General features: G+C 42.9%; 1 protein-coding gene across 2 annotated transcripts; it reads left to right on the top strand.

Annotated features, from left to right (window-relative positions):
- Window positions 1–617: 617 nt before the first annotated feature.
- Window positions 618–20464, top strand: LOC118392169 (FACT complex subunit SPT16). Of its 2 annotated transcripts, none has more exons than XM_052459978.1 (24): window positions 618–1055; window positions 4671–4763; window positions 7669–7839; window positions 8150–8302; window positions 8492–8638; window positions 8970–9121; window positions 9352–9524; window positions 9704–9794; window positions 9902–9975; window positions 10128–10240; window positions 10919–10984; window positions 11203–11301; window positions 11430–11545; window positions 11963–12116; window positions 12307–12434; window positions 12601–12863; window positions 13544–13662; window positions 13839–14077; window positions 15132–15207; window positions 16839–17008; window positions 17366–17495; window positions 18869–18992; window positions 19130–19204; window positions 19524–20464. In XM_052459978.1, the coding sequence occupies exons 1-24, from the start codon at window positions 990–992 to the stop codon at window positions 19634–19636; spliced, it is 3105 nt and encodes a 1034-aa protein (XP_052315938.1). In that variant the 5' UTR covers window positions 618–989; the 3' UTR covers window positions 19637–20464. The 2 variants fall into 2 exon arrangements, with proteins under 2 accessions (XP_052315938.1, XP_052315937.1); XM_052459977.1 differs by having other exon boundaries at window positions 620–1055; window positions 18869–18998.
- Window positions 20465–21573: the final 1109 nt, after the last annotated feature.

Genomic DNA, 21573 nt, shown 5'->3' with positions numbered 1-21573 from the left:
AGCCTTCCATGCACATCTCATTCCAGCGGTAAGAAGAATATGTTTTAAACGTTTGTGCAATGAAACGTTTGTTTCCAGCGTGACGTGTTCAGGAATTTCGAATTCTGGAGTTGGCGGGAAAATATACAGTAGTGGGGGTGGAGGTGGCGGGAAAATATACAGCAGTGGGGGTGGAGGTGGCGGGAAAATATACAGTAGTGGGGGGCGCATGGTCGCTGGCACAATCCGACTGGAGGTGGGTATTCCGATGTAGTTCTGGAGGCGCTGTCGAGTAATGTAAAACAATAAAATTATACTGTAACAATCTAACAATATACATGAAATGCCCCAAATTGAATACCCCATCAAACGATTTAATACAATGATATTATTTTTTATACATCGATTAAAGCTAGAAATCCAGGCGGTCCAGAGGAAAACAGGAGCAAACCAAGATTGCGTGTGTGTCATATAAACTAGTGCACCATTATATAATAAACATGTCTCATTCTTTTATCCAAATAATGTGCTTGCCAGATATAGGCTGAGTATTGGAATTGACCTATCTGACACGTAAAGTGCTCGACAGACTGCAAGAAGAGGGAGGGGGAGAGAGAAGGAGGAGAAAACGGAGAAGGTGGGGGGTATTAATTATAATCGAGTCGTTTATGCGTGGCACCAGTGTGGATAACAAACAGCTAGATGTTATGCAATTATTCATCTCAAGAAAAATTATGAATTTGACATTTTTACTTCAAATATCGATTTTTAACAAAACGTGTATTTAATGTAAACATTTGTTGATTTTTTAAATTGAGCAACATAGCCATAGAGGCACATCTTGGGAAGAATTGAACGTAACCATCGTCCATACATCGAGGAGGAAGGAAGAGTGTCTTTTGGTAGAGAGGTTTCAAGGCGTGGAAAGTGCGTGAAACAGCAAACACTCATCCGGCCTGTGCTACTCTGAGAAGCTAGGAGCTGAAGTTTGAAGGTGCAGAAGACTCGCTATGGCGGTAAACTTGGACAAGGAAGCGTACTACCGCCGAATCAAGCGCCTATATGGCAATTGGAAGGTAAACGGCACGTTTTGAAACGATTTTGTTTTGTATAGTTGTGGGTAAATCTCGTAAAATCATGCTCTAGCTTAGATGCTGATACTGGCGGATAGCCGCGTTTTTGAAGTGCGTGGTTGATTTTGTTTTCGGCATGAGTGAGTGCCATGGTGGTGTTGCACAGAAGCGCAAAAAGCACCCAACAATGAGCGGAAGGCCTCACTTTGATTATATAGGTAGACTTCCATGCATGAAACACTACTGTGGATTTAATACATTCAGGAGATCTTAAACATCCTAACAATGATATCTACAACATTGCCACTTATTCTGCATTGTATATTATTCACCAAGTTATCTATTCATTCGCGTAGCTAGCTAGCCAGACAGTCATTTACTAGTATCTGGCACTGTGTGGCACAACCACTTTAGCTCGTTGCCAGTCTAGCCAGCGTTAGCTAGCTAGCAAATTATGAATTCATATTCTGGGTTGCACATCCAAAATACAATGCCAAAGAACCATTGTCAAAAAATCCCATGGTAATCTTCAGTAACTAGTTGCTTCTTGTTCACATGCCTAACTAGCATCAGTAAACATGCTAGCTAGCTACCTAGCCAGCCAGCAACTATCCAGGGCGGGCCTTAGGGTGCATGGCCCGCCCTAACGTAGCTCCTTGCCCATCCAAATAAAATATTCCAATATGAATACTTTCTTTGACTGAGACACTCCCTGAAAGAAAGACACATCAATCCCAGATAAAGCATATGAGAAGGCAGGGCAAACCCTTTTTGGAGTTATCCGGATATAAAAATTAAAAATCTCATTCAGCAGCTATTAAACCTGATTTTTAAGTACAATACCCCATTGGAAATTAATGTTGAAAGCCCCATTTATATTCCTAATACCAAATATGCAGAAACAGTTTGATATATTAAAAACTTAAATATAAACTGCGTTTAAAAGTTTGGGGTCACTTAAAAATGTCCTTGTTTTTGAAAGAAAAACAGATTTTTTTTTGTCCATCAAAATAACATCAAATTGATCAGAAATATAGTGTAGACATTGTTAATTTTGTAAATGACTTGTAGCTGGAAAAGGTGGATTTTTAATGGAATATCTACATAGGTGTACAGATGCCCATTATCAGCAACAATCACTCCTGTGTTCCAATGGCACGTTGTGTTATCTAATCCAAGTTTATTATTTTAAAAGGCTAATTGATCATTAGGAAAACCTTTTGCAATTATGTTGGCACAGCTGAAAACTGTTCCTATTAAAGAAGCAATAAACCTTGCCTTCAAATAGACTAGTTGAGTATCTGGAGCATCAGCATTTGTGGGTTCGATTACAGGCTCAAAATGGCCAGAAACAAAGAACTTTCTTCTGAAACTCGTCAGTCTATTTTTGTTCTGAGAAATTAAGGCTATTCCATGTGAGAAATTGCCAAGAAACTGAAGATCTCGTACAACGCTGTATACTACACCCTTCACAGAACAGCGCAAACTGGCTCTAACCAGAATAGAAATAGTGGGAGGCCCCGGTGCACCACTGAGCAAGAGGACACATACATTAGTGTCTAGTTTGAGAAACAGACGCCTCACAAGTCCTCAACTGGCAGCTTCATTAAATAGTACCCGTAAAACACCAGTTTCAACGTCAACAGTGAAGAGGCGACTCCATGATGCTGGCCTTCTAGGCAGAGTTGCAAAGTAAATGCCATATCTCAGACTGGCCAATTAAAAATAAAATATTGAAATGGGCAAAAGAACAGACACTGGACAGAGGAACTCTCGATATCACGCTGAAGTAGAACAAGGTGTTGTAGATATAAGCCTTCTATCTTTTGTAATTGCGGATGTTGATTTCAGGAGGCTGGCATCACCAGAAAAGGGAACAAACCACTTTTTCTGTTAACTTCAACGAATCACGATATCAACAACGACAACAGTTGGCTTCTATTTAAGTGATAGTTTGACTGGTGTGTGGCCAGCAGTGGAGGCTGCTGAGAGGAGAATGGCTCATAATAATGCATCAGAGTCATGTGTTTTGATGTATTTGATACCATTCCGCTTGAGCCAATACCATGAGCCCGTCCTCCCCAGTTAAGGTGCCACCAACCTCCTGTGGTGGCCTGCAACTTTTTAGAGAGACCACCTGAATGATCAGTGCCATTTGAGAAATAAAACTATAGTTGTGTCCTGTGACTCCCCCACCACCTCCAGCGAGTATGACAAAATCAACAGGACTCGGGAGAGGCGGCGGTCAAGAGCCGTGCGTCCTCCAAAAACAAGACCCCATCAAGCTGCACTGCTTTTTGAGACAATGCTCGCTTAACCCGGAAGCCAGCCGCACCAATGTGTCGGAAGAAACACCATACACCTGACGACTGTGTCAGCATGCATTGTGCCCTGCCCGCCACAGGAGTCGCTAGAGCGCGATGGGACAAGGACAACCCGGACGATCAAACCCTCCCTGGACAACGCTGGGCTAATTGTGCGCCACCTCATGGCTCTCCCGTTCGCGGCCTGCTGCAACACAGCCTGGGATTGAACCAGGGTCTGCAGCTAGCACTGCGATGCAGTGCCTTAGACCACTGCGCCACTAGGGAGGCCCACGGCAAAATAATTATCCTGATTTTGGATGATAAAAAATATGCGAGTTTGCTTTATTTACTTTCAATAATCACATTTCTCACTAGTTTAACCATTTTAGAGATGCTCTTATGCACAATTTTAACCAGGGGCTCTAGAAAGAGCGCCCATAGTGACTGTGCAACAGCCCATTCATTCGACTTCCCAAATCTGAGCGAGCAAAACAGCGGCCCCCTGTCTCAATGTGTAGCCTGATGCTGTGTGGACAAAAAGAGTGTGGCATGTCATACTCTTTTTGACCAGACAGCATCAGATACATGGGCTATTTCTAGTAAAACAGAGGGGCGTGTTTAGCTCCTTTGGATGCTTTCTCCGGTGAGATCGTTTCAGCCACTCTTCGGATGCTGGAATTATTTTTGTTGAACGTTCAAAGGTAACCTGCTTTTTAAAGCGATTTTGTTTGACAATCAGATGAAAACATCATGACTAGTTGTGTTCATGCCACGTTAAATCATAATACATTTTTTACAGTTAAATGATGTCTTTACTATAAAACCCATTTGAAAAATGTCAATGCCCACCCAACTGATTCGTTCTGGTGCCGGACCTGCAACTATTGAACATCAGAAAGCTGGACATGTTCAAGCTAGCGCAATAGCTAGCCGTTGATTTGTTACGTGCACAGTGCACTTTTATTATTTTTGGGGCACGCAATGATTAAGCTCATCCCCTGCATTTGAATGCCAACCAAGCTAGCTAACTAGCAACTTGCTCTTGAGCTACATTGAGATACTACTGTATCTATAGCAATAGATGGCTATAAACTTCAGTTTGTTCTTAACTGGTTAGCTAGCTAGGTTGTAGCTTGCTAGCAGTTTTTCCGTACTTAACACCTGCACTCAAAAAGAACAACCAGCAAACTGTCAACCAAAACTCACAACTGTGGCTAGCTGTACTTTTTTGCTCATTGTTTAACTTAGAATCTATGTTAAAACATTCTTGTATTATTAATCAATTATCTATTTTGTTATTTTTCTCTATCAGAAAGGAGAAGATGAGTTTGGCAAAGTGGATGCCATGGTGGTCTCTGTTGGTGTGGACGAGGAGATTGTATACGCCAAATCCACTGCCCTGCAGGTAAAACTCATGAACCTTACCCCTATCCTGGAGTTATTCCTAACTGTGTGAGCTGATCAGGGAAAACTCTGGACCCCAATTGTAGGCTGGAGCTGGGGCCTGGAGTCATTTGGGTCCGGTCAGGAAAATATGTCTCCTTGACAACTTGTTGCATAGTCTGACTTCAAATCGTGTGTGCGTGCGCTCATTACATGTGTGTTATGACTTGTCTAATGAAGACATATAGCTAGTTTACACTCAAGCATAAGGCTGGGTGATGTATAACTTGATTAATTCTACTTGATCTTTTTTTGCAATATTTTTTGTTTTAATGAGCGTTTGACCTCTTGTCGTCTTTTCGGTCTCGTCAACTTTGCTCCTTGTGTGCTCTTTGCACATTCCCATTTACACCAGATATCTGTATATAACGATGAGATGCTCATGTCTCTGCCCTAAGATTTGTAGTCGTTGTCCCGACGGCGGGCAAGGCAGGCAACAAGCTTAGATCTAAAATAAACCCGTTAATGCATAGGGCTTATTTTTGACCGATTTTTCTTTGCAAGCGTGAAACCTCTCGCTTCGGCTCTTCCTCTCTGTTTACATACACACCAAGCCCCTCCGCCTGCCACTTGCAACAACAGAGATGGAGAGATCACTTTCTCTCTGACAAGCTGTTTCAACTCACTATTTGCATTTGAGATTTAGTCCAACAGAATAGGTCATATGGACACCGAAACACATTGAGACGTCATTTGACTGTAATGGAGAAGTTAACCTTTATAATGATACCCTTTGTCTCAACTCATCAAATTGCGCTCAGAGCCGACACCACTAAAATGGGAGTATCACTGAACATTGATTCTGGAAAATGTATGCTCAAGTTTGTGGCATTGCGGTACCACGTACGGCTAGCAGCATTTTAGCCAAAGACTGTTATACTAGCTGTCAAGTCTGTCTTTTATAAATATGCAATAAGTATTAAAAACATTTTATAGAATGAATTGTCAACTCATTCTAAAAAAATAAAGCAGGCCATTTGATTTCAGTATCTGAACGTGGCTTGGGTGGAATCCAGCTTCTCATACCTTCATACCAACTTTGTGCCATACAGGGATGTACTGTAATAACGGCATGGAACACAATGGTTTTAAAAATAAAAAAAATTCCAACCCCTGCTGAGCCTTTATAATCCGAAGGGTAGCAATGCTTACATGTAAAATCCCATAGAGAATGCTAACTAAATGCTAACGATGTGAACATGCGCCGAATACAACGAGTGTAGACATTACCGTGAAATGCTTACATACAAGCCCTTAACCAACAGTGCAGTTGAAGAAGAAGAACATATTTACTAAGTAGACTAAAATAAAAAGTAACACAATAACGAGGCTATTGTACAGGGGGCACCGGTACCGAGTCAGTGTGCGGGGGTACAGGTTAGTTGAGGTAATCTGTACATGTAGGTGGGGGTGTTGTGACTATGCTTAGATAATGAACAGCGAATAGCAGCAGTGTACAAAAGGAAGGGGGGGTTGTCTGTAAATTGTCCGGTGGCGGTTTTATGAATTGTTCTGCAGTCTTATGGCTTCAGGGTAGAAGCTGTTGAGGAGCCTTTTGGTCCTAGACTTGGCGCTCCGGTACTGCTTGCTGTGCGGTAGCAGAGAAAACCGTCTATAACTTGGGTGACTGGAGTCTCTGACAATTTTATGGCACCGCCTATTATATAGGTCCTGGATGGCAGGAAGCTTGGCCCCAGTGATGTATTGGGCCGTTCACACTACCCTCTGTAGCGCCTTACGGTCAGACGCCGAGTAGTTGCCATACCAGGCGAGGACGCAACCTGTCAGGATGCTCTCAATGGTGCAGCTGTAGAACCTTTTGAGGATCTGGCGACCCATGCCAAATATTTTCAGTCTCCTGAGGGGGAATAGGTTTTGTCGTGCCCTCTTCCCGACTGTATTGGTATGTCTGGACCATGATAGTTCGTTGGTGATGTGGACACCAAGGAACTTGGAACTCTCGACCCGCTCCACTACAGCCCCGTCGATGTTAATGGGGGCCTGTTCGGCCCGCCTTTTCCTGTAGTCCACGATCCTTTGTCTTGCTCACATTGAGGGAGAGGTTGTTGCATTTCACCTGTCTCTGACCTAAAGTATTTGCAGGACAGACATCCCAGCTCAAAGTTATACAAGTAAATAAAAAAGCACAGTTTGCTGCACACAAAGCACATATTAGACAGCAAGGCTCTTGATCCAGTAGGGGATTCTCTGCTGATACCAAACAGAGCTTGGTTTTGGAAGAAGCTAAGCACTTAGTTAGATCATTCATGTTGGCTATCAATCCAAATGCACAAATGCGGAGCATTTTGCACATTTTAGACATTTAACTTAATAGTTCTAGGGTATCTAGCTGGCAAACCTTTTATTTGTGAATGTCATGCTGTAACTAGGTCATCTGGCGCGTGCTACACAACAATTGGGGATTCGAACCGGCAACCTTTCAGTTACTGGCCCAACAGTCTTGACCACTAGGCTACCTGTTCGGGAGCTGTGTTCATTGTCTAAAATGCCTGCTTACAAGAATTTAAGTCATTATTAGTGAATGGCCATTATGCATGATTCTGGTCAAATGTTTACAAAAAGTGGGTCTTATGGTTGTGGACGGCTTATATTTAGCCGAGGTAGAATTTTCGCACGCCCTGAATTCATTAGGTTATTCCTGACTGTTTGAAATGCAGTGTGTTTGACCCTTTAATTGTACGACAAAGCTTATTCCGAGGGAACATTAAACCATAAGTTTGGAAAAAAAAGAAATCTATATATGATTTTTAGGCCACATCGCCAAGCCCTACTCCAGCATAAGCGACCGTTTCAGAGAATGACATGTATGCTCTTCTCCTCCTCTCTTCCCTTCCTCTTTTCTGAAGACATGGCTGTTTGGCTATGAGCTGACCGACACCATCATGGTGTTCTGTGAGTCTAAGATCATCTTCCTGGCCAGCAAGAAGAAGGTGGAGTTTCTGAAACAGGTGGCTGTCAGCAAGGGCAACGAGAATGCCAATGGGGTTCCACCAATCACACTGCTCGTCAGGGAAAAGGTAAGCACCGCTTGGTAGACGCTGCATGGTCTATCACTGATTGGCTGTCAGTGTTGATGTATCTTTCCCCGACATGCCTGTCCTTTGTAGTGTGTGACACATCAAGTTCGTGTGGTTGTTGTAAGTCTCATAGCCATTTGTAATTGCCAAGTTGTGTGAGAGCGAGACCTTATCAGCTCATGTTTGTGAGCGCTTGTGTTTTTGTGTGAGGGGAAAGCCTGTGTGTGAGTGCTCACTCGCTCACATGAGTGTGTTCAAGCCTGTTGGTATAACTCTCTCTCTCTCGCCCGCCCGCCTGCTTGCCACTCAGAACGAAAGCAACAAGGCTAACTTTGAGAAGATGATGGAGGCGATCAGGGCCAGTAAGGAGGGCAAGACTGTAGGTGTGTTCAGCAAGGACAAGTTCCCCGGAGAGTACATGAAGAGCTGGAATGACATGATCACTGCTGAGGGCCTGGAGAAGGTGAGAGAAAGGAGAGAGGGAAGAAGGGATGATGGGGGGGGGGGTGTTAGCAGGCCGACGGGGGGTGGGTGTGTGTTAGCAGGCCGACAATCCGACCCATGGATATGTCTGTGATGTGCTCGTCTGCGTGTAACGCACAAGTACCTACTCATTGGTTTGTGGATCCTCATACAGTTTAACCCCCCCCAGGTGGACATCAGTGCGGTAGTGGCCTACACCATGGCTGTGAAGGAGGATGGGGAGCTGGCTTTGATGAAGAAAGCTGCAGCCGTCACCAGCGAGGTCTACTCCAAGTTCTTCAAGGAGAGGGTCATGGAGATCGTGGACGCGGATGAGGTAAGGGGAAGGACACGAGAGAAGCTCTAGGTCCTGTTTGAGTACTTTTAAAATCCTTCCTTTCTTCTTTCCTTTCTCCCTACCTTCCTTTCTCCCATGGAGTAATCACTGGCCCAACTCCAGCTTTCACCACTCGAGTCAAGTCAGATCAGTGCTATCTTTCAAATTAGGAAGAAAGGATGCATTTTCAAAGTATTGGAACCGGGCTAGACTGGCCTGAGAGAACATCATACAGCAAACATAGATGTAAGCTTCACAGTTTACGTCCAAATAGTTTTGAATCCATTCCTTTCCTTTCTTAACAGTGTGTCCCTATGTGTGCCCTAAACAGAAGGTGCGCCACAGTAAGCTGGCGGAGTCTGTGGAGAAGGCCATCGAGGAGAAGAAGTACCTCGGGGGAGTGGACCCCTCGACGGTGGAGATGTGTTACCCCCCTATTATACAGAGCGGGGGCAATTACAGCCTCAAGTTCAGCGTCGTCAGGTAATAGGTCAATCGGGCAGTTTGCTGCTTCACTGACTTGTGGCTGCGAAGTCGTCAATCTTTCATTTTATCCCCTTTTTCTTGACCAGAAAGACACACAAGGAACTGTATCAAATTGTATATAACCTGTCACAGCAGACTCCTTTTTCTAAAACAGTATAACCTCTATCAACCCATTATACCCCCATGTTATAATTATTGTATACATCTGTTCTAACTCCCTATGACAGTGACAAGAACCACATGCACTTCGGGGCCATCACGTGTGCCATGGGCATCCGCTACAAGTCCTATTGCGCCAACCTGGTCCGGACCCTAATGGTGGACCCCCCACAGGAGATGCAGGACAACTACAGCTTCCTGCTACAGGTGGAGGAGGAGCTGCTCAAAGAGCTGAAACATGGTGGGTGAAGGATGGCGGGAGAGAGAGTGTGTATGGGGGGGGGGGGCAGGACATCAGTTTGAAGCTGCCCGAGGGGCGAGAGGGCTGTGGATGAGAGGGAGTGTGTTTGTGGGATAGGGTACACGTGGTTGCTGTAACCGGACCCCTTTTTTCTTCTTAACCTTCTTGTTCTTTTGTAGGTGTGAAAATCTGCGACGCGTACAGCGCCGTGCTGAACTACGTTAAGAAGGAGAAACCAGACCTGGCGGCCAAACTCACCAAGAACCTCGGGTAGGACGCCGCGCCGCGACGCTCTCTCTCTCTCTCTCGTTCTTCACTTCTGCTCCCCATGGGCCCGTGTGTTTATTGTGCGGCCCCTCTCTCTCCTCCTGTTGTAGGTTTGCCATGGGGATAGAGTTCAGAGAGGGCTCCCTGGTCCTGAACAGCAAGAACCAGTACAAACTGAAGAAAGGTGAGAAAACAAGTCACTGTACTGTCTTACGGAGTAGGTTACTTTGTAGGCACGGTTGTGTGTCTCAGACAGAGGCAATTTTAAGTGGTGTGTGTGTGTGTGTGTAGAGCGGACGCTTTCATAACTGTGAGTTACTGTGTGTGTGTTTTTAGGTATGGTACTGAGCATCAGCCTGGGTTTCGCTGACCTGGTGAATAAGGAGGGGAAGAAGGAGGAGCAGAAGAAATACGCCCTGTTCATAGGAGACTCTGTACAGATCAACGAGGTAGGGGGCAGATAAAATATGCCCTGTTCATAGGAGACTCTGTACAGATCAACGAGGTAGAGGCGAGAGAGATGTGGGGGGGGAAGGCGCAGATGAAATATGCCCTGTTCATAGGAGACTCTGTACAGATCAACGAGGTAGAAGAGAGGGGGGCAGAAGAAAAACGCTCTGTTCATAGGAGACTGAAGATCATCGAGAGATAAGGCTGGGTGGGATGGAGGAATGAGAGGGAAAAGGAGCAGAAATATGCCCTGTTCATAGGACTCTGTACAACTCGACAAAGTAGGGGTCACACACACGTTTGTAAGGACTATTTGTGGACCAACAATTGATTCCCATTTAAAATACTATTTTCCTTAATTCCTAACCCCAACCCCTAAACCTAACCTCTAAACCTAACCTCTAATCTTAAAATAGCTGTTTTTGTGAGGACCGGCAACATATCCTCACTTGTTATAATTTCCCTTGGTTTACTATTCTTGTGAGGACCTCTGGTACTCAGAAGTATAGTAAAACCGGGACACACACTTTTGTTTAATTTTTGCAAAGTCTTTACAGAGTCAAACGTCTAGTTCTGTCAATATAATTTTTGATATAAGCACATTGACAGTAGTAAACAAAAAAAAACAGTCCAAACATTCTGTGTGTGTGCATTTAAAATGTCTGCGTATCTTGTAGGATGATCCAGCCACAGTTCTCACACCGGTCAAGAAGAAGTTAAAGAACGTTGGAATTTTCCTAAAGGTACGAAAGATGACCACCGTCTCTCTCGGATTCTTGTTTCACTCTGTCCCTCTCCAACCCTGAAAGATGCACATCTATTTCATATATTAAAATGTTTCTTTTAGGGCTCTATGCCCTCTGAAACTGTTGCGTTGACATGCTATCTTACACTTAAAAAAAAAAAAAAAAAATCCTTTATCAAAACAGAGTATCTATAAAACACTGTTTGTTCTCTTCAGAACGATGAGGAAGAGGATGAGGAGGAAGATGCAGACGATGCAGAGGAGCTACTGGGGAAGGGAGCGCGTGGACAAGCTTTACTTCAGGACAGGACTAGGGTGTGTTTGTGTTTGTCTGTGTTCTTGAGAGAAATTCACTGTACTTAAACCATCTCAGTTTGTGTGTATGAGGTGAAGGCTGTTTGATTGGTCAGAATGTGAGGGAACACTGTTATTTGATTGGTCAGAACGAGATGACGGCGGAGGAGAAGAGGCGGGCTCACCAAAAGGAGCTGGCCAATCAGGTGAACGAGGAGGCCAAGCGACGTCTGACGGAACAGAAAGGAGAGCAACAGGTCCAGAAGTGAGTGAACGAGGGGAAAAGAGGAGTGGAGGTGATGGAATGATGTTTGGAAGGAGGGAAATGGGATGATTGCTGGTTAGTTAATAAAGGAGTGGAATGGAGCGTTGAGAGGTGGTAGAATGTGTATAATTGGGGAGAGATTGAAAAATGGGGATGGGAATTATGTTATGGGGATTTATATGGTGTTTTGTTTGTCTAAATGGCCTATGGTAGAACATTTGTGTTTAGACTTTTCTGAACAAAGTCTGTGTGTGCTTCAGACTGTCTAAAAGCATGTTTTTAATTAATGATTTATATTAAATTATTAATGATTTCACTTTCTCCGTTTTTATGTAAATGCACTTTCCAAAAATGTGTGGCAGTACCAAATGAATTGAATGATTAAATTAAGTATTTCCCTGTGTCTTTGTCCTCTAGGTCCAGAAAGTCCAATGTCTCCTACAAGAACGGCTCTCAGATGCCTCGAGAGAAAGACATTCGAGATATGAAGATCTTCATCGATAAGAAATACGAGACTGTCGTCATGCCCGTCTTCGGCATCGCCACCCCTTTCCACATCGCTACCATCAAGGTACCTGACACACACTCTAATATCGTGCACTCACTCATTCACTCACAAAATGCATATTTGGATTCCTGTGACCTCTTTTCACACAATCGCACAATTCGACCGAATTTGAGACGACACCTATCTGAGGTAAAATTTTGCATTTCTGTGTCCGTCTCTCCACGTTTGTGTGTGTGTGTGTGTGTGTGTGTAGAACATCAGTTCGTCAGTGGAAGGAGACTGGACCTACCTGAGGATAAACTTCTACGTTCCCGGCAGCTCTCTGGGACGCAACGAGGGCAACATTTTCCCCAACCCTGACGCCACCTTCGTCAAAGAAATGTAAGAGGAAATTAAACATTTTTGTGTGCGCCCACTTACTGTAGGTTTCACTGCTGTCAAATATAAAGCAGGTGGTAGGGTAGACCCTGTGTGTACATACGTGTATTTGATGTGTTCGTCTTTGTGTCCAGCTGCTGCTATGTCTAACCGTTGCCCCCCCGTGCAGTACGTACCGGGCGTCGAACCTCAAGGCGCCAGGTGACCCAACGGTCCCGTCCACCAACCTCCAGAATGCTTTCCGCATCATCAAGGAGGTGCAGAAGCGCTACAAGACCCGGGAGGCTGAGGAGAAGGAGAAGGAGGGCATCGTCAAGCAGGACTCGCTGGTCATCAACCTGAACCGCTCCAACCCCAAACTCAAAGACCTCTACATCAGGCCCAACATCGCCCAGAAGAGGATGCAGGGGTCGCTGGAGGCCCATACCAATGGTGAGGAAAGGAGCAGAGTTCAAATTACAATGTAATTGTGAGTCCCTCCAAGAGACTTTGAGCACGAGTTTATGTATAATTGGAACTCTATGATCAAGGGAGTGGAGGAGAGTAGTAAGGGAACGTTTTTTGTATTTATTTTGTATATATTTTTTTCCCCAGATCAGATAGTTGCTGTAAAAGACTACATGAATGTAGTCTACCACTGCAGCACATATGAATACTATTACTACTACTGCAGCACATATGAATACTACTACTACTACTACTACAGCACATATGAATAATAATAATACTACTACTGCTACTACTACAGCACATATGACTACTACTACTACAGCACATATGAATAATAATACTACTACTGCTACTACTACTGCATATATGAATACTACTACTACAGCACATATGAATAATAATACTACTACTACAGCACATATGAATAATAATACTACTACTGCTACTACTACAGCACATATGACTACTACTACTACAGCACATATGAATAATAATACTACTACTGCTACTACTACAGCACATATGAATACTACTACTACAGCACATATGAATAATAATACTACTACTACAGCACATATGAATAATAATACTACTACTGCTACTACTACAGCACATGAATACTACTAATCAACGCACCTGGTAAATAACGTGCGTCTGTCTAGGTTTCCGCTTCACGTCCGTCCGTGGGGACAAAGTGGACATCCTCTACAACAACATCAAACACTCCCTCTTCCAGCCCTGTGACGGAGAGATGATCATCGTGTTGCACTTCCACCTCAAGGTACCTACCGGTGTTTTGTGTGTTGTGATAAACTTTGGCTTAGTTCATGTCTGATCTCGTATGCGTTTTGTAGTCAAGCTGTGGGTATTTTGGATCTATGCTTTTGCCGGTGGCACTTGGAGGGGTCTTAATTTTGGCGTGTGTTTGTGCGTCCATTTTGACTTATCCACCCTCAGAACGCCATCATGTTTGGTAAGAAGCGTCACACGGATGTACAGTTCTACACAGAGGTGGGTGAGATCACCACAGACCTGGGCAAGCACCAGCACATGCACGACCGCGACGACCTGTACGCCGAGCAGATGGAGAGGGAGATGAGACACAAGCTCAAGTCTGCCTTCAAGAACTTCATCGAGAAGGTGGAGACCCTCACCAAGGAGGAGCTGGAGTTCGAAGTGCCCTTCCGGGACCTCGGGTAAGAGCGTAGAGTGATGACATCGCTGCTTGGAAATAACTCCTTTTTTGCATGGACGAATTGCCATTGAGGACTTCCACCATTTTAAAGTAGTGAACTGGGTGTGACTTTCTATTGGGGTCAGCCAATTAATTATACTTGTGAGCAAACATTCCATAAACTGCAGGAGGCAGTAAATCGCCAACCTTGGATTTATTCCTTTTTTAAATCACACTCCAGCTGGCAGTCGTCTAAGTGTATGGGTAAGAGAGGGATGGAGTAAAATGGACTTCAAATGTATGCACACGTGGCTAAGTCGCTTTGGATAAAAGTGTCAGCAAAATGGCATTTATTATTATTATTATCGTTATGGAGAGGAGTTGAGGGATATTGGCAGGGTAGGGCACTATGAGAAGGGGCGTGTGTGCTACAGCCATATTACTTGTATATGCCCCATCAGAACCTAAAATATAAGCTTGTTTTACTCCAGTGTTTGTAAACAAACTGTATAGCCTCAAAACCCTGTTTAAAACTATAATTTTGATATCTTGGATGGTCTGTCCTTGCATCTTTACTTCTGTTTATGAATTTGAGAGTGGTTACTCTACATGTCTGCCTGCCGGCCCCCCAGGCTTGCCTGGGCAAGAACCAATGAAAACAGGCAGCTGGTCATTGTCGTTAATGACCAAGTTTTCTGCACTTAACTATGATTAGTAGTAGTATTCACATGTGCTGTAGTAGTAATAATATTAATCTGTCCTGAAGAGAAATGGTGCGTTGAGCTCAGAAAACAACCAAGCTAAATGCAATTCAAATACTTGAACCGATGTCGGCCAATTGGTTATTTCAAATTTTGGTTATTAGCTTAGCGTTGGTGTTTTACATTTCTCCAGGCCCATCCCCTCAGCTTTTTACTAAAACAGAGGAGGATGCCCGCTTTAATTGTTTCAATTGAGGGTTCTAGCTTTAGGGGTGGGAAGCACGGAGTTGGGTAATAAACTGTATAGAACCGTGTTAAAATTTGAAGAATATCAGACTTGTTGAGGACATTAACTGAATGGTTGTGTGTGTTCAGGTTCCAGGGTGCCCCCTACAGGAGTACCTGCCTGCTGCAGCCCACATCCAGCTCCCTGTGTAACACCACTGAGTGGGTGAGTTCCTACTACTACTACTACTACTACAACTACAACACATGAATACTACTACTACTACAGCACATGAATACTACTACAGCACATGAATACTACTACTACTACTACTACTACAGCACATGAATACTACTACAACAGCACATATGAATACTACTACTACTACTGCAGCACATATGAATACTACTACTACAGCAATATGAATACTACTACTACAGCAATATGAATACTACTACTACTACAGCACATATGAATACTACTACTACTGCAGCACATATGAATACTACTACCACTGCAGCACATATGAATACTACTACTACTGCAGCACATATGAATACTACTACCACTGCAGCACATATGAATACTACTACTACTGCAGCACATATGAATACTACTACTACTGCAGCACATATGAATACTACTACTACTGCAGCACATATGAATACTACTACTGTAGCACATATGAATACTACTACTACTACTGCAGCACATATGAATACTACTACTACTGCAGCACATATGAATACTACTACTACTGCAGCACATATGAATACTACTACTACTGCAGCACATATGAATACTACTACCACTGCAGCACATATGAATACTACTACTACTGCAGCACATATGAATACTACTACTACTGCAGCACATATGAATACTACTACTACTGTAGCACATATGAATACTACTACTGTAGCACATATGAATACTACTACTACTACTGCAGCACATATGAATACTACTACTACTACAGCACATATGAATACTGCTACTATTACAGCACATATGAATACTACTACAACTGCAGCACATATGAATACTACTACTACTACAGCACATATGAATACTACTACTATTACAGCACATATGAATACTACTACAACTGCAGCACATATGAATACTACTACTATTACAACACATATGTATACTACTACTATTACAGCACATATGAATACTACAGCACATATGAATACTACTACTGCAGCACATATGAATACTACTACTGCAGCACATATGAATACTACTACTACTGCAGCACATATGAATACTACTACTACTGCAGCACATATGAATACTACTACTACTGCAGCACATATGAATGCTACTACTACTGCAGCACATATGAATGCTACTACTACTGCAGCACATATGAATGCTACTACTACTGCAGCACATATGAATGCTACTACTACTGCAGCACATATGAATGCTACTACTACTATTACAGCACATATGAATACTACTCTGGATAAGAGCGTCTGCTAAATGACTTAAATGTAAATGTACTACTACTATTACAGCACATATGAATACTACTATTACAGCACATATGAATACTACTACTGCAGCACATATGAATACTACTACTACTACTGCAGCACATATGAATACTACTACTGCAGCACATATAAATACTACTACTACTACTGCAGCACATATTAATAATTCACCTTCACTGATATTGTCAGCAGTACTGCTTGCATTCTCCACCATGTGTTTTAAACAAAGCTAGGCCTTAGGGCAGATATTTTACTAAAGATCAAATCCTCAGTAGGTTAAAGTTGAGGCTAAAAGGGTCATTCAGCAGTACATATGTTCTTCTCTTTTCCTCCTGTTTTCTTCCTTCCCAGCCTCCGTTCGTGGTGACTCTGGATGAGGTCGAGCTGGTTCATTTTGAGCGTGTTCAGTTCCACCTGAAGAACTTTGACGTGGTCATCGTCTACAAGGACTACAGCAAGAAGGTCACCATGATCAACGCAGTGCCCGTCAACTCACTGGACCCCATCAAGGAGTGGCTCAAGTAAGTCAATTGGTTCCGTGTGGCTGTTGGTAGTGTGCCACTCACAATGCTAGAGCCGTGGATTTGATTCACACTTGGGTTACCAATGAGAAAATGTTTGCACATCGGTAAAACTCTCTGGATTGAAGTGTCTGCTAAATATCACAAAACAATAAGTCTCTTTATGGCCATATTTTAATGGTTTAGTCTTGTCCCTTTTAACGGTGAATGGATTTTTTTGGAGTTTCTCGGGAAAGGAATTCAATTTTCAATTGATATTTGTGTTTTAGCAGAGTTTAACCAAGTGTTTCGCCTAAAGAATAACTACTTTAAAAACCTTTCTCTCTGCCCCCCCCCCCCGTGCTGTCTTCCCTCCAGTTCCTGTGATATCAAGTACACAGAGGGGGTCCAGTCTCTGAACTGGACTAAGATCATGAAGACTATAGTGGACGATCCAGAGGGCTTCTTTGAACAGGGAGGCTGGTCCTTTTTAGACCCGGAGAGTGAGGTGAGGGGAGTGTGTGTTTGTGAGCGAGCGAGCCAATGATAATTTTGCCAGCTATTTTCGATTTAGTCTTCGTCTCAAAATAGTCACTTCACCCCTACCTACATTTACAAATTACCTCAATTAACGTGTACCTCCGCATACTGACTCTGTACCGGTACCCCCTGTATATCGCCTCGTTTTTGTTACTTTTTATTTTTTCCTTTATTTGATTTCGTAAATATTTTCTTAGCTCTTCTTGAACTGCGCTTTTGGTTAAGGGCTTGTAAGTAAGCATTTCACGGTAAGATCTACACTTGTTGTATTCGGCGCATGTGACATAAAATTTGATTTGAGAAAAATATATAATATATATTTTGGTCTTAATAGTCACATTTGAGTAATTTCTTCCATCGTTCGTTTTAGTGATCAGGTGACACAAACTCTGCACAATTGTGGTCTAGTTTTGGTCACATTTTAGTCAGTGCATCTTTTCCATTAAATAATGAATATTGACCTCGTACTTGCATCATGTGTACTTTCAAATAGCCGTGTCCAACTTGGCCTACCATTGCCTCGTATACCTTAGCTGACCTCAGCTGGAAAAATTGTAACAAATGCCAGCCATATTTAAACATATAGCATATAAAGCCTACAGGTTAAACAATTTAGCCTTGATTTTTCTCCCCTTCATAAGTGTCGGAGGGGGGTAAAATAACAGTGATTTCCTTGAAAGGGGAGAATGAGCTTTCCAACAATGCCAGAAGTAATACGGTACTTTATTCAGCAGTTTTTTCAATCGGAAAAAAGCAACCGCAACACACATTAATAATAACAGCGCTCATGGCAAAATAGAGCTTTTGATGTGATCAGAGCAAAAAATGGCCTCAATTTTTTTTTTTTAAGACATTGTTTTCTAATTGAGCTTAGTTCCTTACAATTGCACACCACTTCAAAAGAGTCTGAGAGTGATTTGAAGTGACCGGGAGCTGTGGGTGTGGGAGAGCCAGGTTAACTCTCAATCAGCCCGCTCAACAGAAAGACGTTTTCGGCCAATGAGTGGATTGCATTATATATTCTGCAAAGGGATGCAATGCTTATCATTGGACAAAACAGATGAAAAGGAGCTTCATGTCAAATTGAATGTCCATTAGTCTCATATTAAATTCTCATTACATTTTTGTCAACTAAAATGAAAAGTGATTTATTTTTTATTTTTATCCAGGGCATCTCATCTTGTTATCGTCGTTAGTTTTCATCAAGAAAAAAAGTGTTTTCGTTATTGTTGACGAAATTAACACTGGTGTGACTGGAGCGTGTGTGTGATTTGAGCTATTATTGCAAGACAGAACATGTGTTGTGTTAAAATGAAGATGTTCGACATCTGTCTCTTTCAGGGGGAGGGAGCGGAGGATGACTCTGAGTCGGGGGAAGATGAGACATTCAACCCCTCGGCAGACGAGAGCGAGGCAGAGGAGGAAGACAGTGATGAAGACTATGACTCAGAGAGCGAGGACTCTGGTAATGGTAACGCATCATGTTGAGATACGCACACATTTTACTGACACACATGCACACACATCACTTGCGTGGACTCGCTGTCTGACACGCATACAAACACATACAGAGGCTTAGTACTGTGTGTGTGTATATTTCAGACTACAGTGCATCGCTGGGCAGTGAAGAGGAGAGTGGTAAAGACTGGGATGAGTTGGAAGAGGAGGCCAGGAAAGGTGAGTCTACTTTACTTACATGCCCATTTTAATGTAAGCGGTCCCCCAAGGAGAGAATCATAGCTTACCATTCCTGAAGCAAGAGGTACTATTGCTTGCTTGTCCCTGGTATAGAAAAGCCTGAGAAATACCGGAAAATAATACTTAGCTATTTGATGTGAATTGGAAATTCTTCATTCAACGACCCGTGACACTTTTGACCTTTAAATTTTTTTTTATATGTTTGTCGTTGACACACTTCACATAATGAAAAGGGGCTGTGAAATCGGTTGCAAATTGTTTGGTATTGACACATCTCCCTCTTCCTCCTCTCCCTCAGCGGACAAAGAGTCTCACTATGAGGACGCGGAGGAGACCTCGTCGGCCAATAGGAAGAGAAAGGGCCGCTCGTCAGCCCCACCCCCCAGCAGCAAGAAGAAACGGCGCCACTGAACGATAACACCACCAGACACGCACACACACACACACACACACACTGCCAAAACATTGTCAATTCGATCACCCTCTCCTCCCATTCATCTTCGCTCTGTCACTCCTCTTCATCTTTCTTTCAAACAAAAATACATACACACACACACACTATACAATGTGTATATAGAGGTAGCACCCCCATGCGTTTGTATTAGGCATTGAGTGTCTTGATTAAAATGGGCATATCGTACCTGGCAACCGACAAACTCCATCCATCTTTTTTATTTTGTTCTCTTCCTTCCTTCATTCCTCCTTCCTTTCCTTTGGCAACTAACTCTCCTGTTTTCAGGGGCCAGGTACATATGTGTGTGTTGAACGTTTTTTTTATTGCAAACCATTGGTTTTCTGGTAAACTGTTTCTGAACTAATAGATCTAGTAAGCAGTGACGATGATATACAGTATCTTCTGCCAAGCGTTTTATAAGACTTTGTGAAAACTAAGAATACTCCCTTTCCTCCTTCCCCATCGCTCTGTCACAATCCATCTATTCCCTTGCTCTTTTATCTTCTTGGACGCATTTTATTTGTTGAAAGATTTATGTTCATTTTTGGAGGGCAGATATCAATATTCAGTTTTCCAATTCCTTTTTTTTAATGGGGGTTTGTACAGACCGACACACACAGACACACTCACAAACCCCACACTGTCGCTTTCCCTTCCCTCCTTTCCTACCCTCTCCCTTCCTATCCTCTCTCTTTTTGTTCATCCTGGATAGGTAGACTGTTGTATTGTTAATAAAACAAAATCCAGATTTTCTTTGTTTGGGTAATAAAATTGAAAAGGAACTATTTCTGTCCATTTCGTTAATTAAAATGTCACTATCAATGCTACCTATGAATTATTATGAAATTGATAAACCATTTATTGTGCTACATGGTTCACTTCCGAGTTGGCTGGCTGCATTCTCCGCCACCTAACCGAACAAATTAGTACGAGAACAATTACAATTGACACGTGATAATAATGTGACCAAAAAAGTAATCTAAATTGTGTAAAAGAAAGGCAACTTCCTTAATCTTTAGTTAACCCGTCCTTAGTAAACCCGTAGTTGGTTAATCGTCATCGTCCCCTTTGGGACATCAGGCCACACTAAGCTTCAGAGGCAAGGGGGAGGGGTAGATAACCAGTTAGGTGTGACTGGGGGTACTTATTTGTGGTTTTTCACCTGTCCTTGACCACACTGGGGATGAGTATTTACATTTTACATTTACGTCATTTAGCTGATGCTCTTATCCAGCACGACTTTGTGCATTCATCTTAAGATGGTTAGGGGAGACAACCACATTTCTTTGTCCTAGTAAGTACATTTGTCCTCAAGGTAGTTATCGGCAAGGCCTGCTAGTAGAAAAAGTTAAGTGTGTGTGTAGGTGGGATTCTTTTTTTAGCACTCATTGTAACACACTATATATATATATATATATATATATATATATATTTTTTTTTATACAAAAGTATGGACACCGCTTCAAATTATGGGATTTGGCTATTTCCCTCACACCCGTTGCTGACGGGTGTATAAAATCAAGCACACAGGCATGCAATCTCCATAGACAAACATTGGCAGTAGAATGGCCTTACTGAACAGCTCAGTGACTTTCAATGTGGCACCGTCATAGGAGGCCTACCTTTCCAACAAGTCAGTTCACCAAATTTCTGCCCTGCTAGAGATGCCCCGGTAAACTAAGTGCTGTTATTGTGAAGTGTAAACGTCTAGGAGCAACAACTGCTCAGCCGCGAAGTGGTAGGCTACACAAGCTCACAGAACGGGACTGCTGAAGCGCGTAGCTATGTCCTATCTTCGATTGCAACATTCACTACAGAGTTCCAAACCACCTCTGGAAGCAACATCAGCACAATAACTGTTCGTTGGGAGCTTCATGAAATGGGTTTCCATGGT

Source organism: Oncorhynchus keta, chromosome 13 (assembly GCF_023373465.1).
Source record: "Oncorhynchus keta strain PuntledgeMale-10-30-2019 chromosome 13, Oket_V2, whole genome shotgun sequence".
Taxonomy (NCBI): domain Eukaryota; kingdom Metazoa; phylum Chordata; class Actinopteri; order Salmoniformes; family Salmonidae; genus Oncorhynchus; species Oncorhynchus keta.
This window is presented reverse-complemented; position numbering and strand designations above follow the sequence as displayed.

Coding starts and splice junctions, on each gene's coding strand:
- LOC118392169 (XM_052459977.1), top strand. CDS start 990: ATGGCGGTAAACTTGGACAAGGAAGCGTACTACCGCCGAATCAAGCGC. Junction 8,639..8,969: donor AGATCGTGGACGCGGATGAG/GTAAGGGGAAGG, acceptor TGCCCTAAACAG/AAGGTGCGCCACAGTAAGCT. Junction 9,976..10,127: donor CCAGTACAAACTGAAGAAAG/GTGAGAAAACAA, acceptor GTGTGTTTTTAG/GTATGGTACTGAGCATCAGC.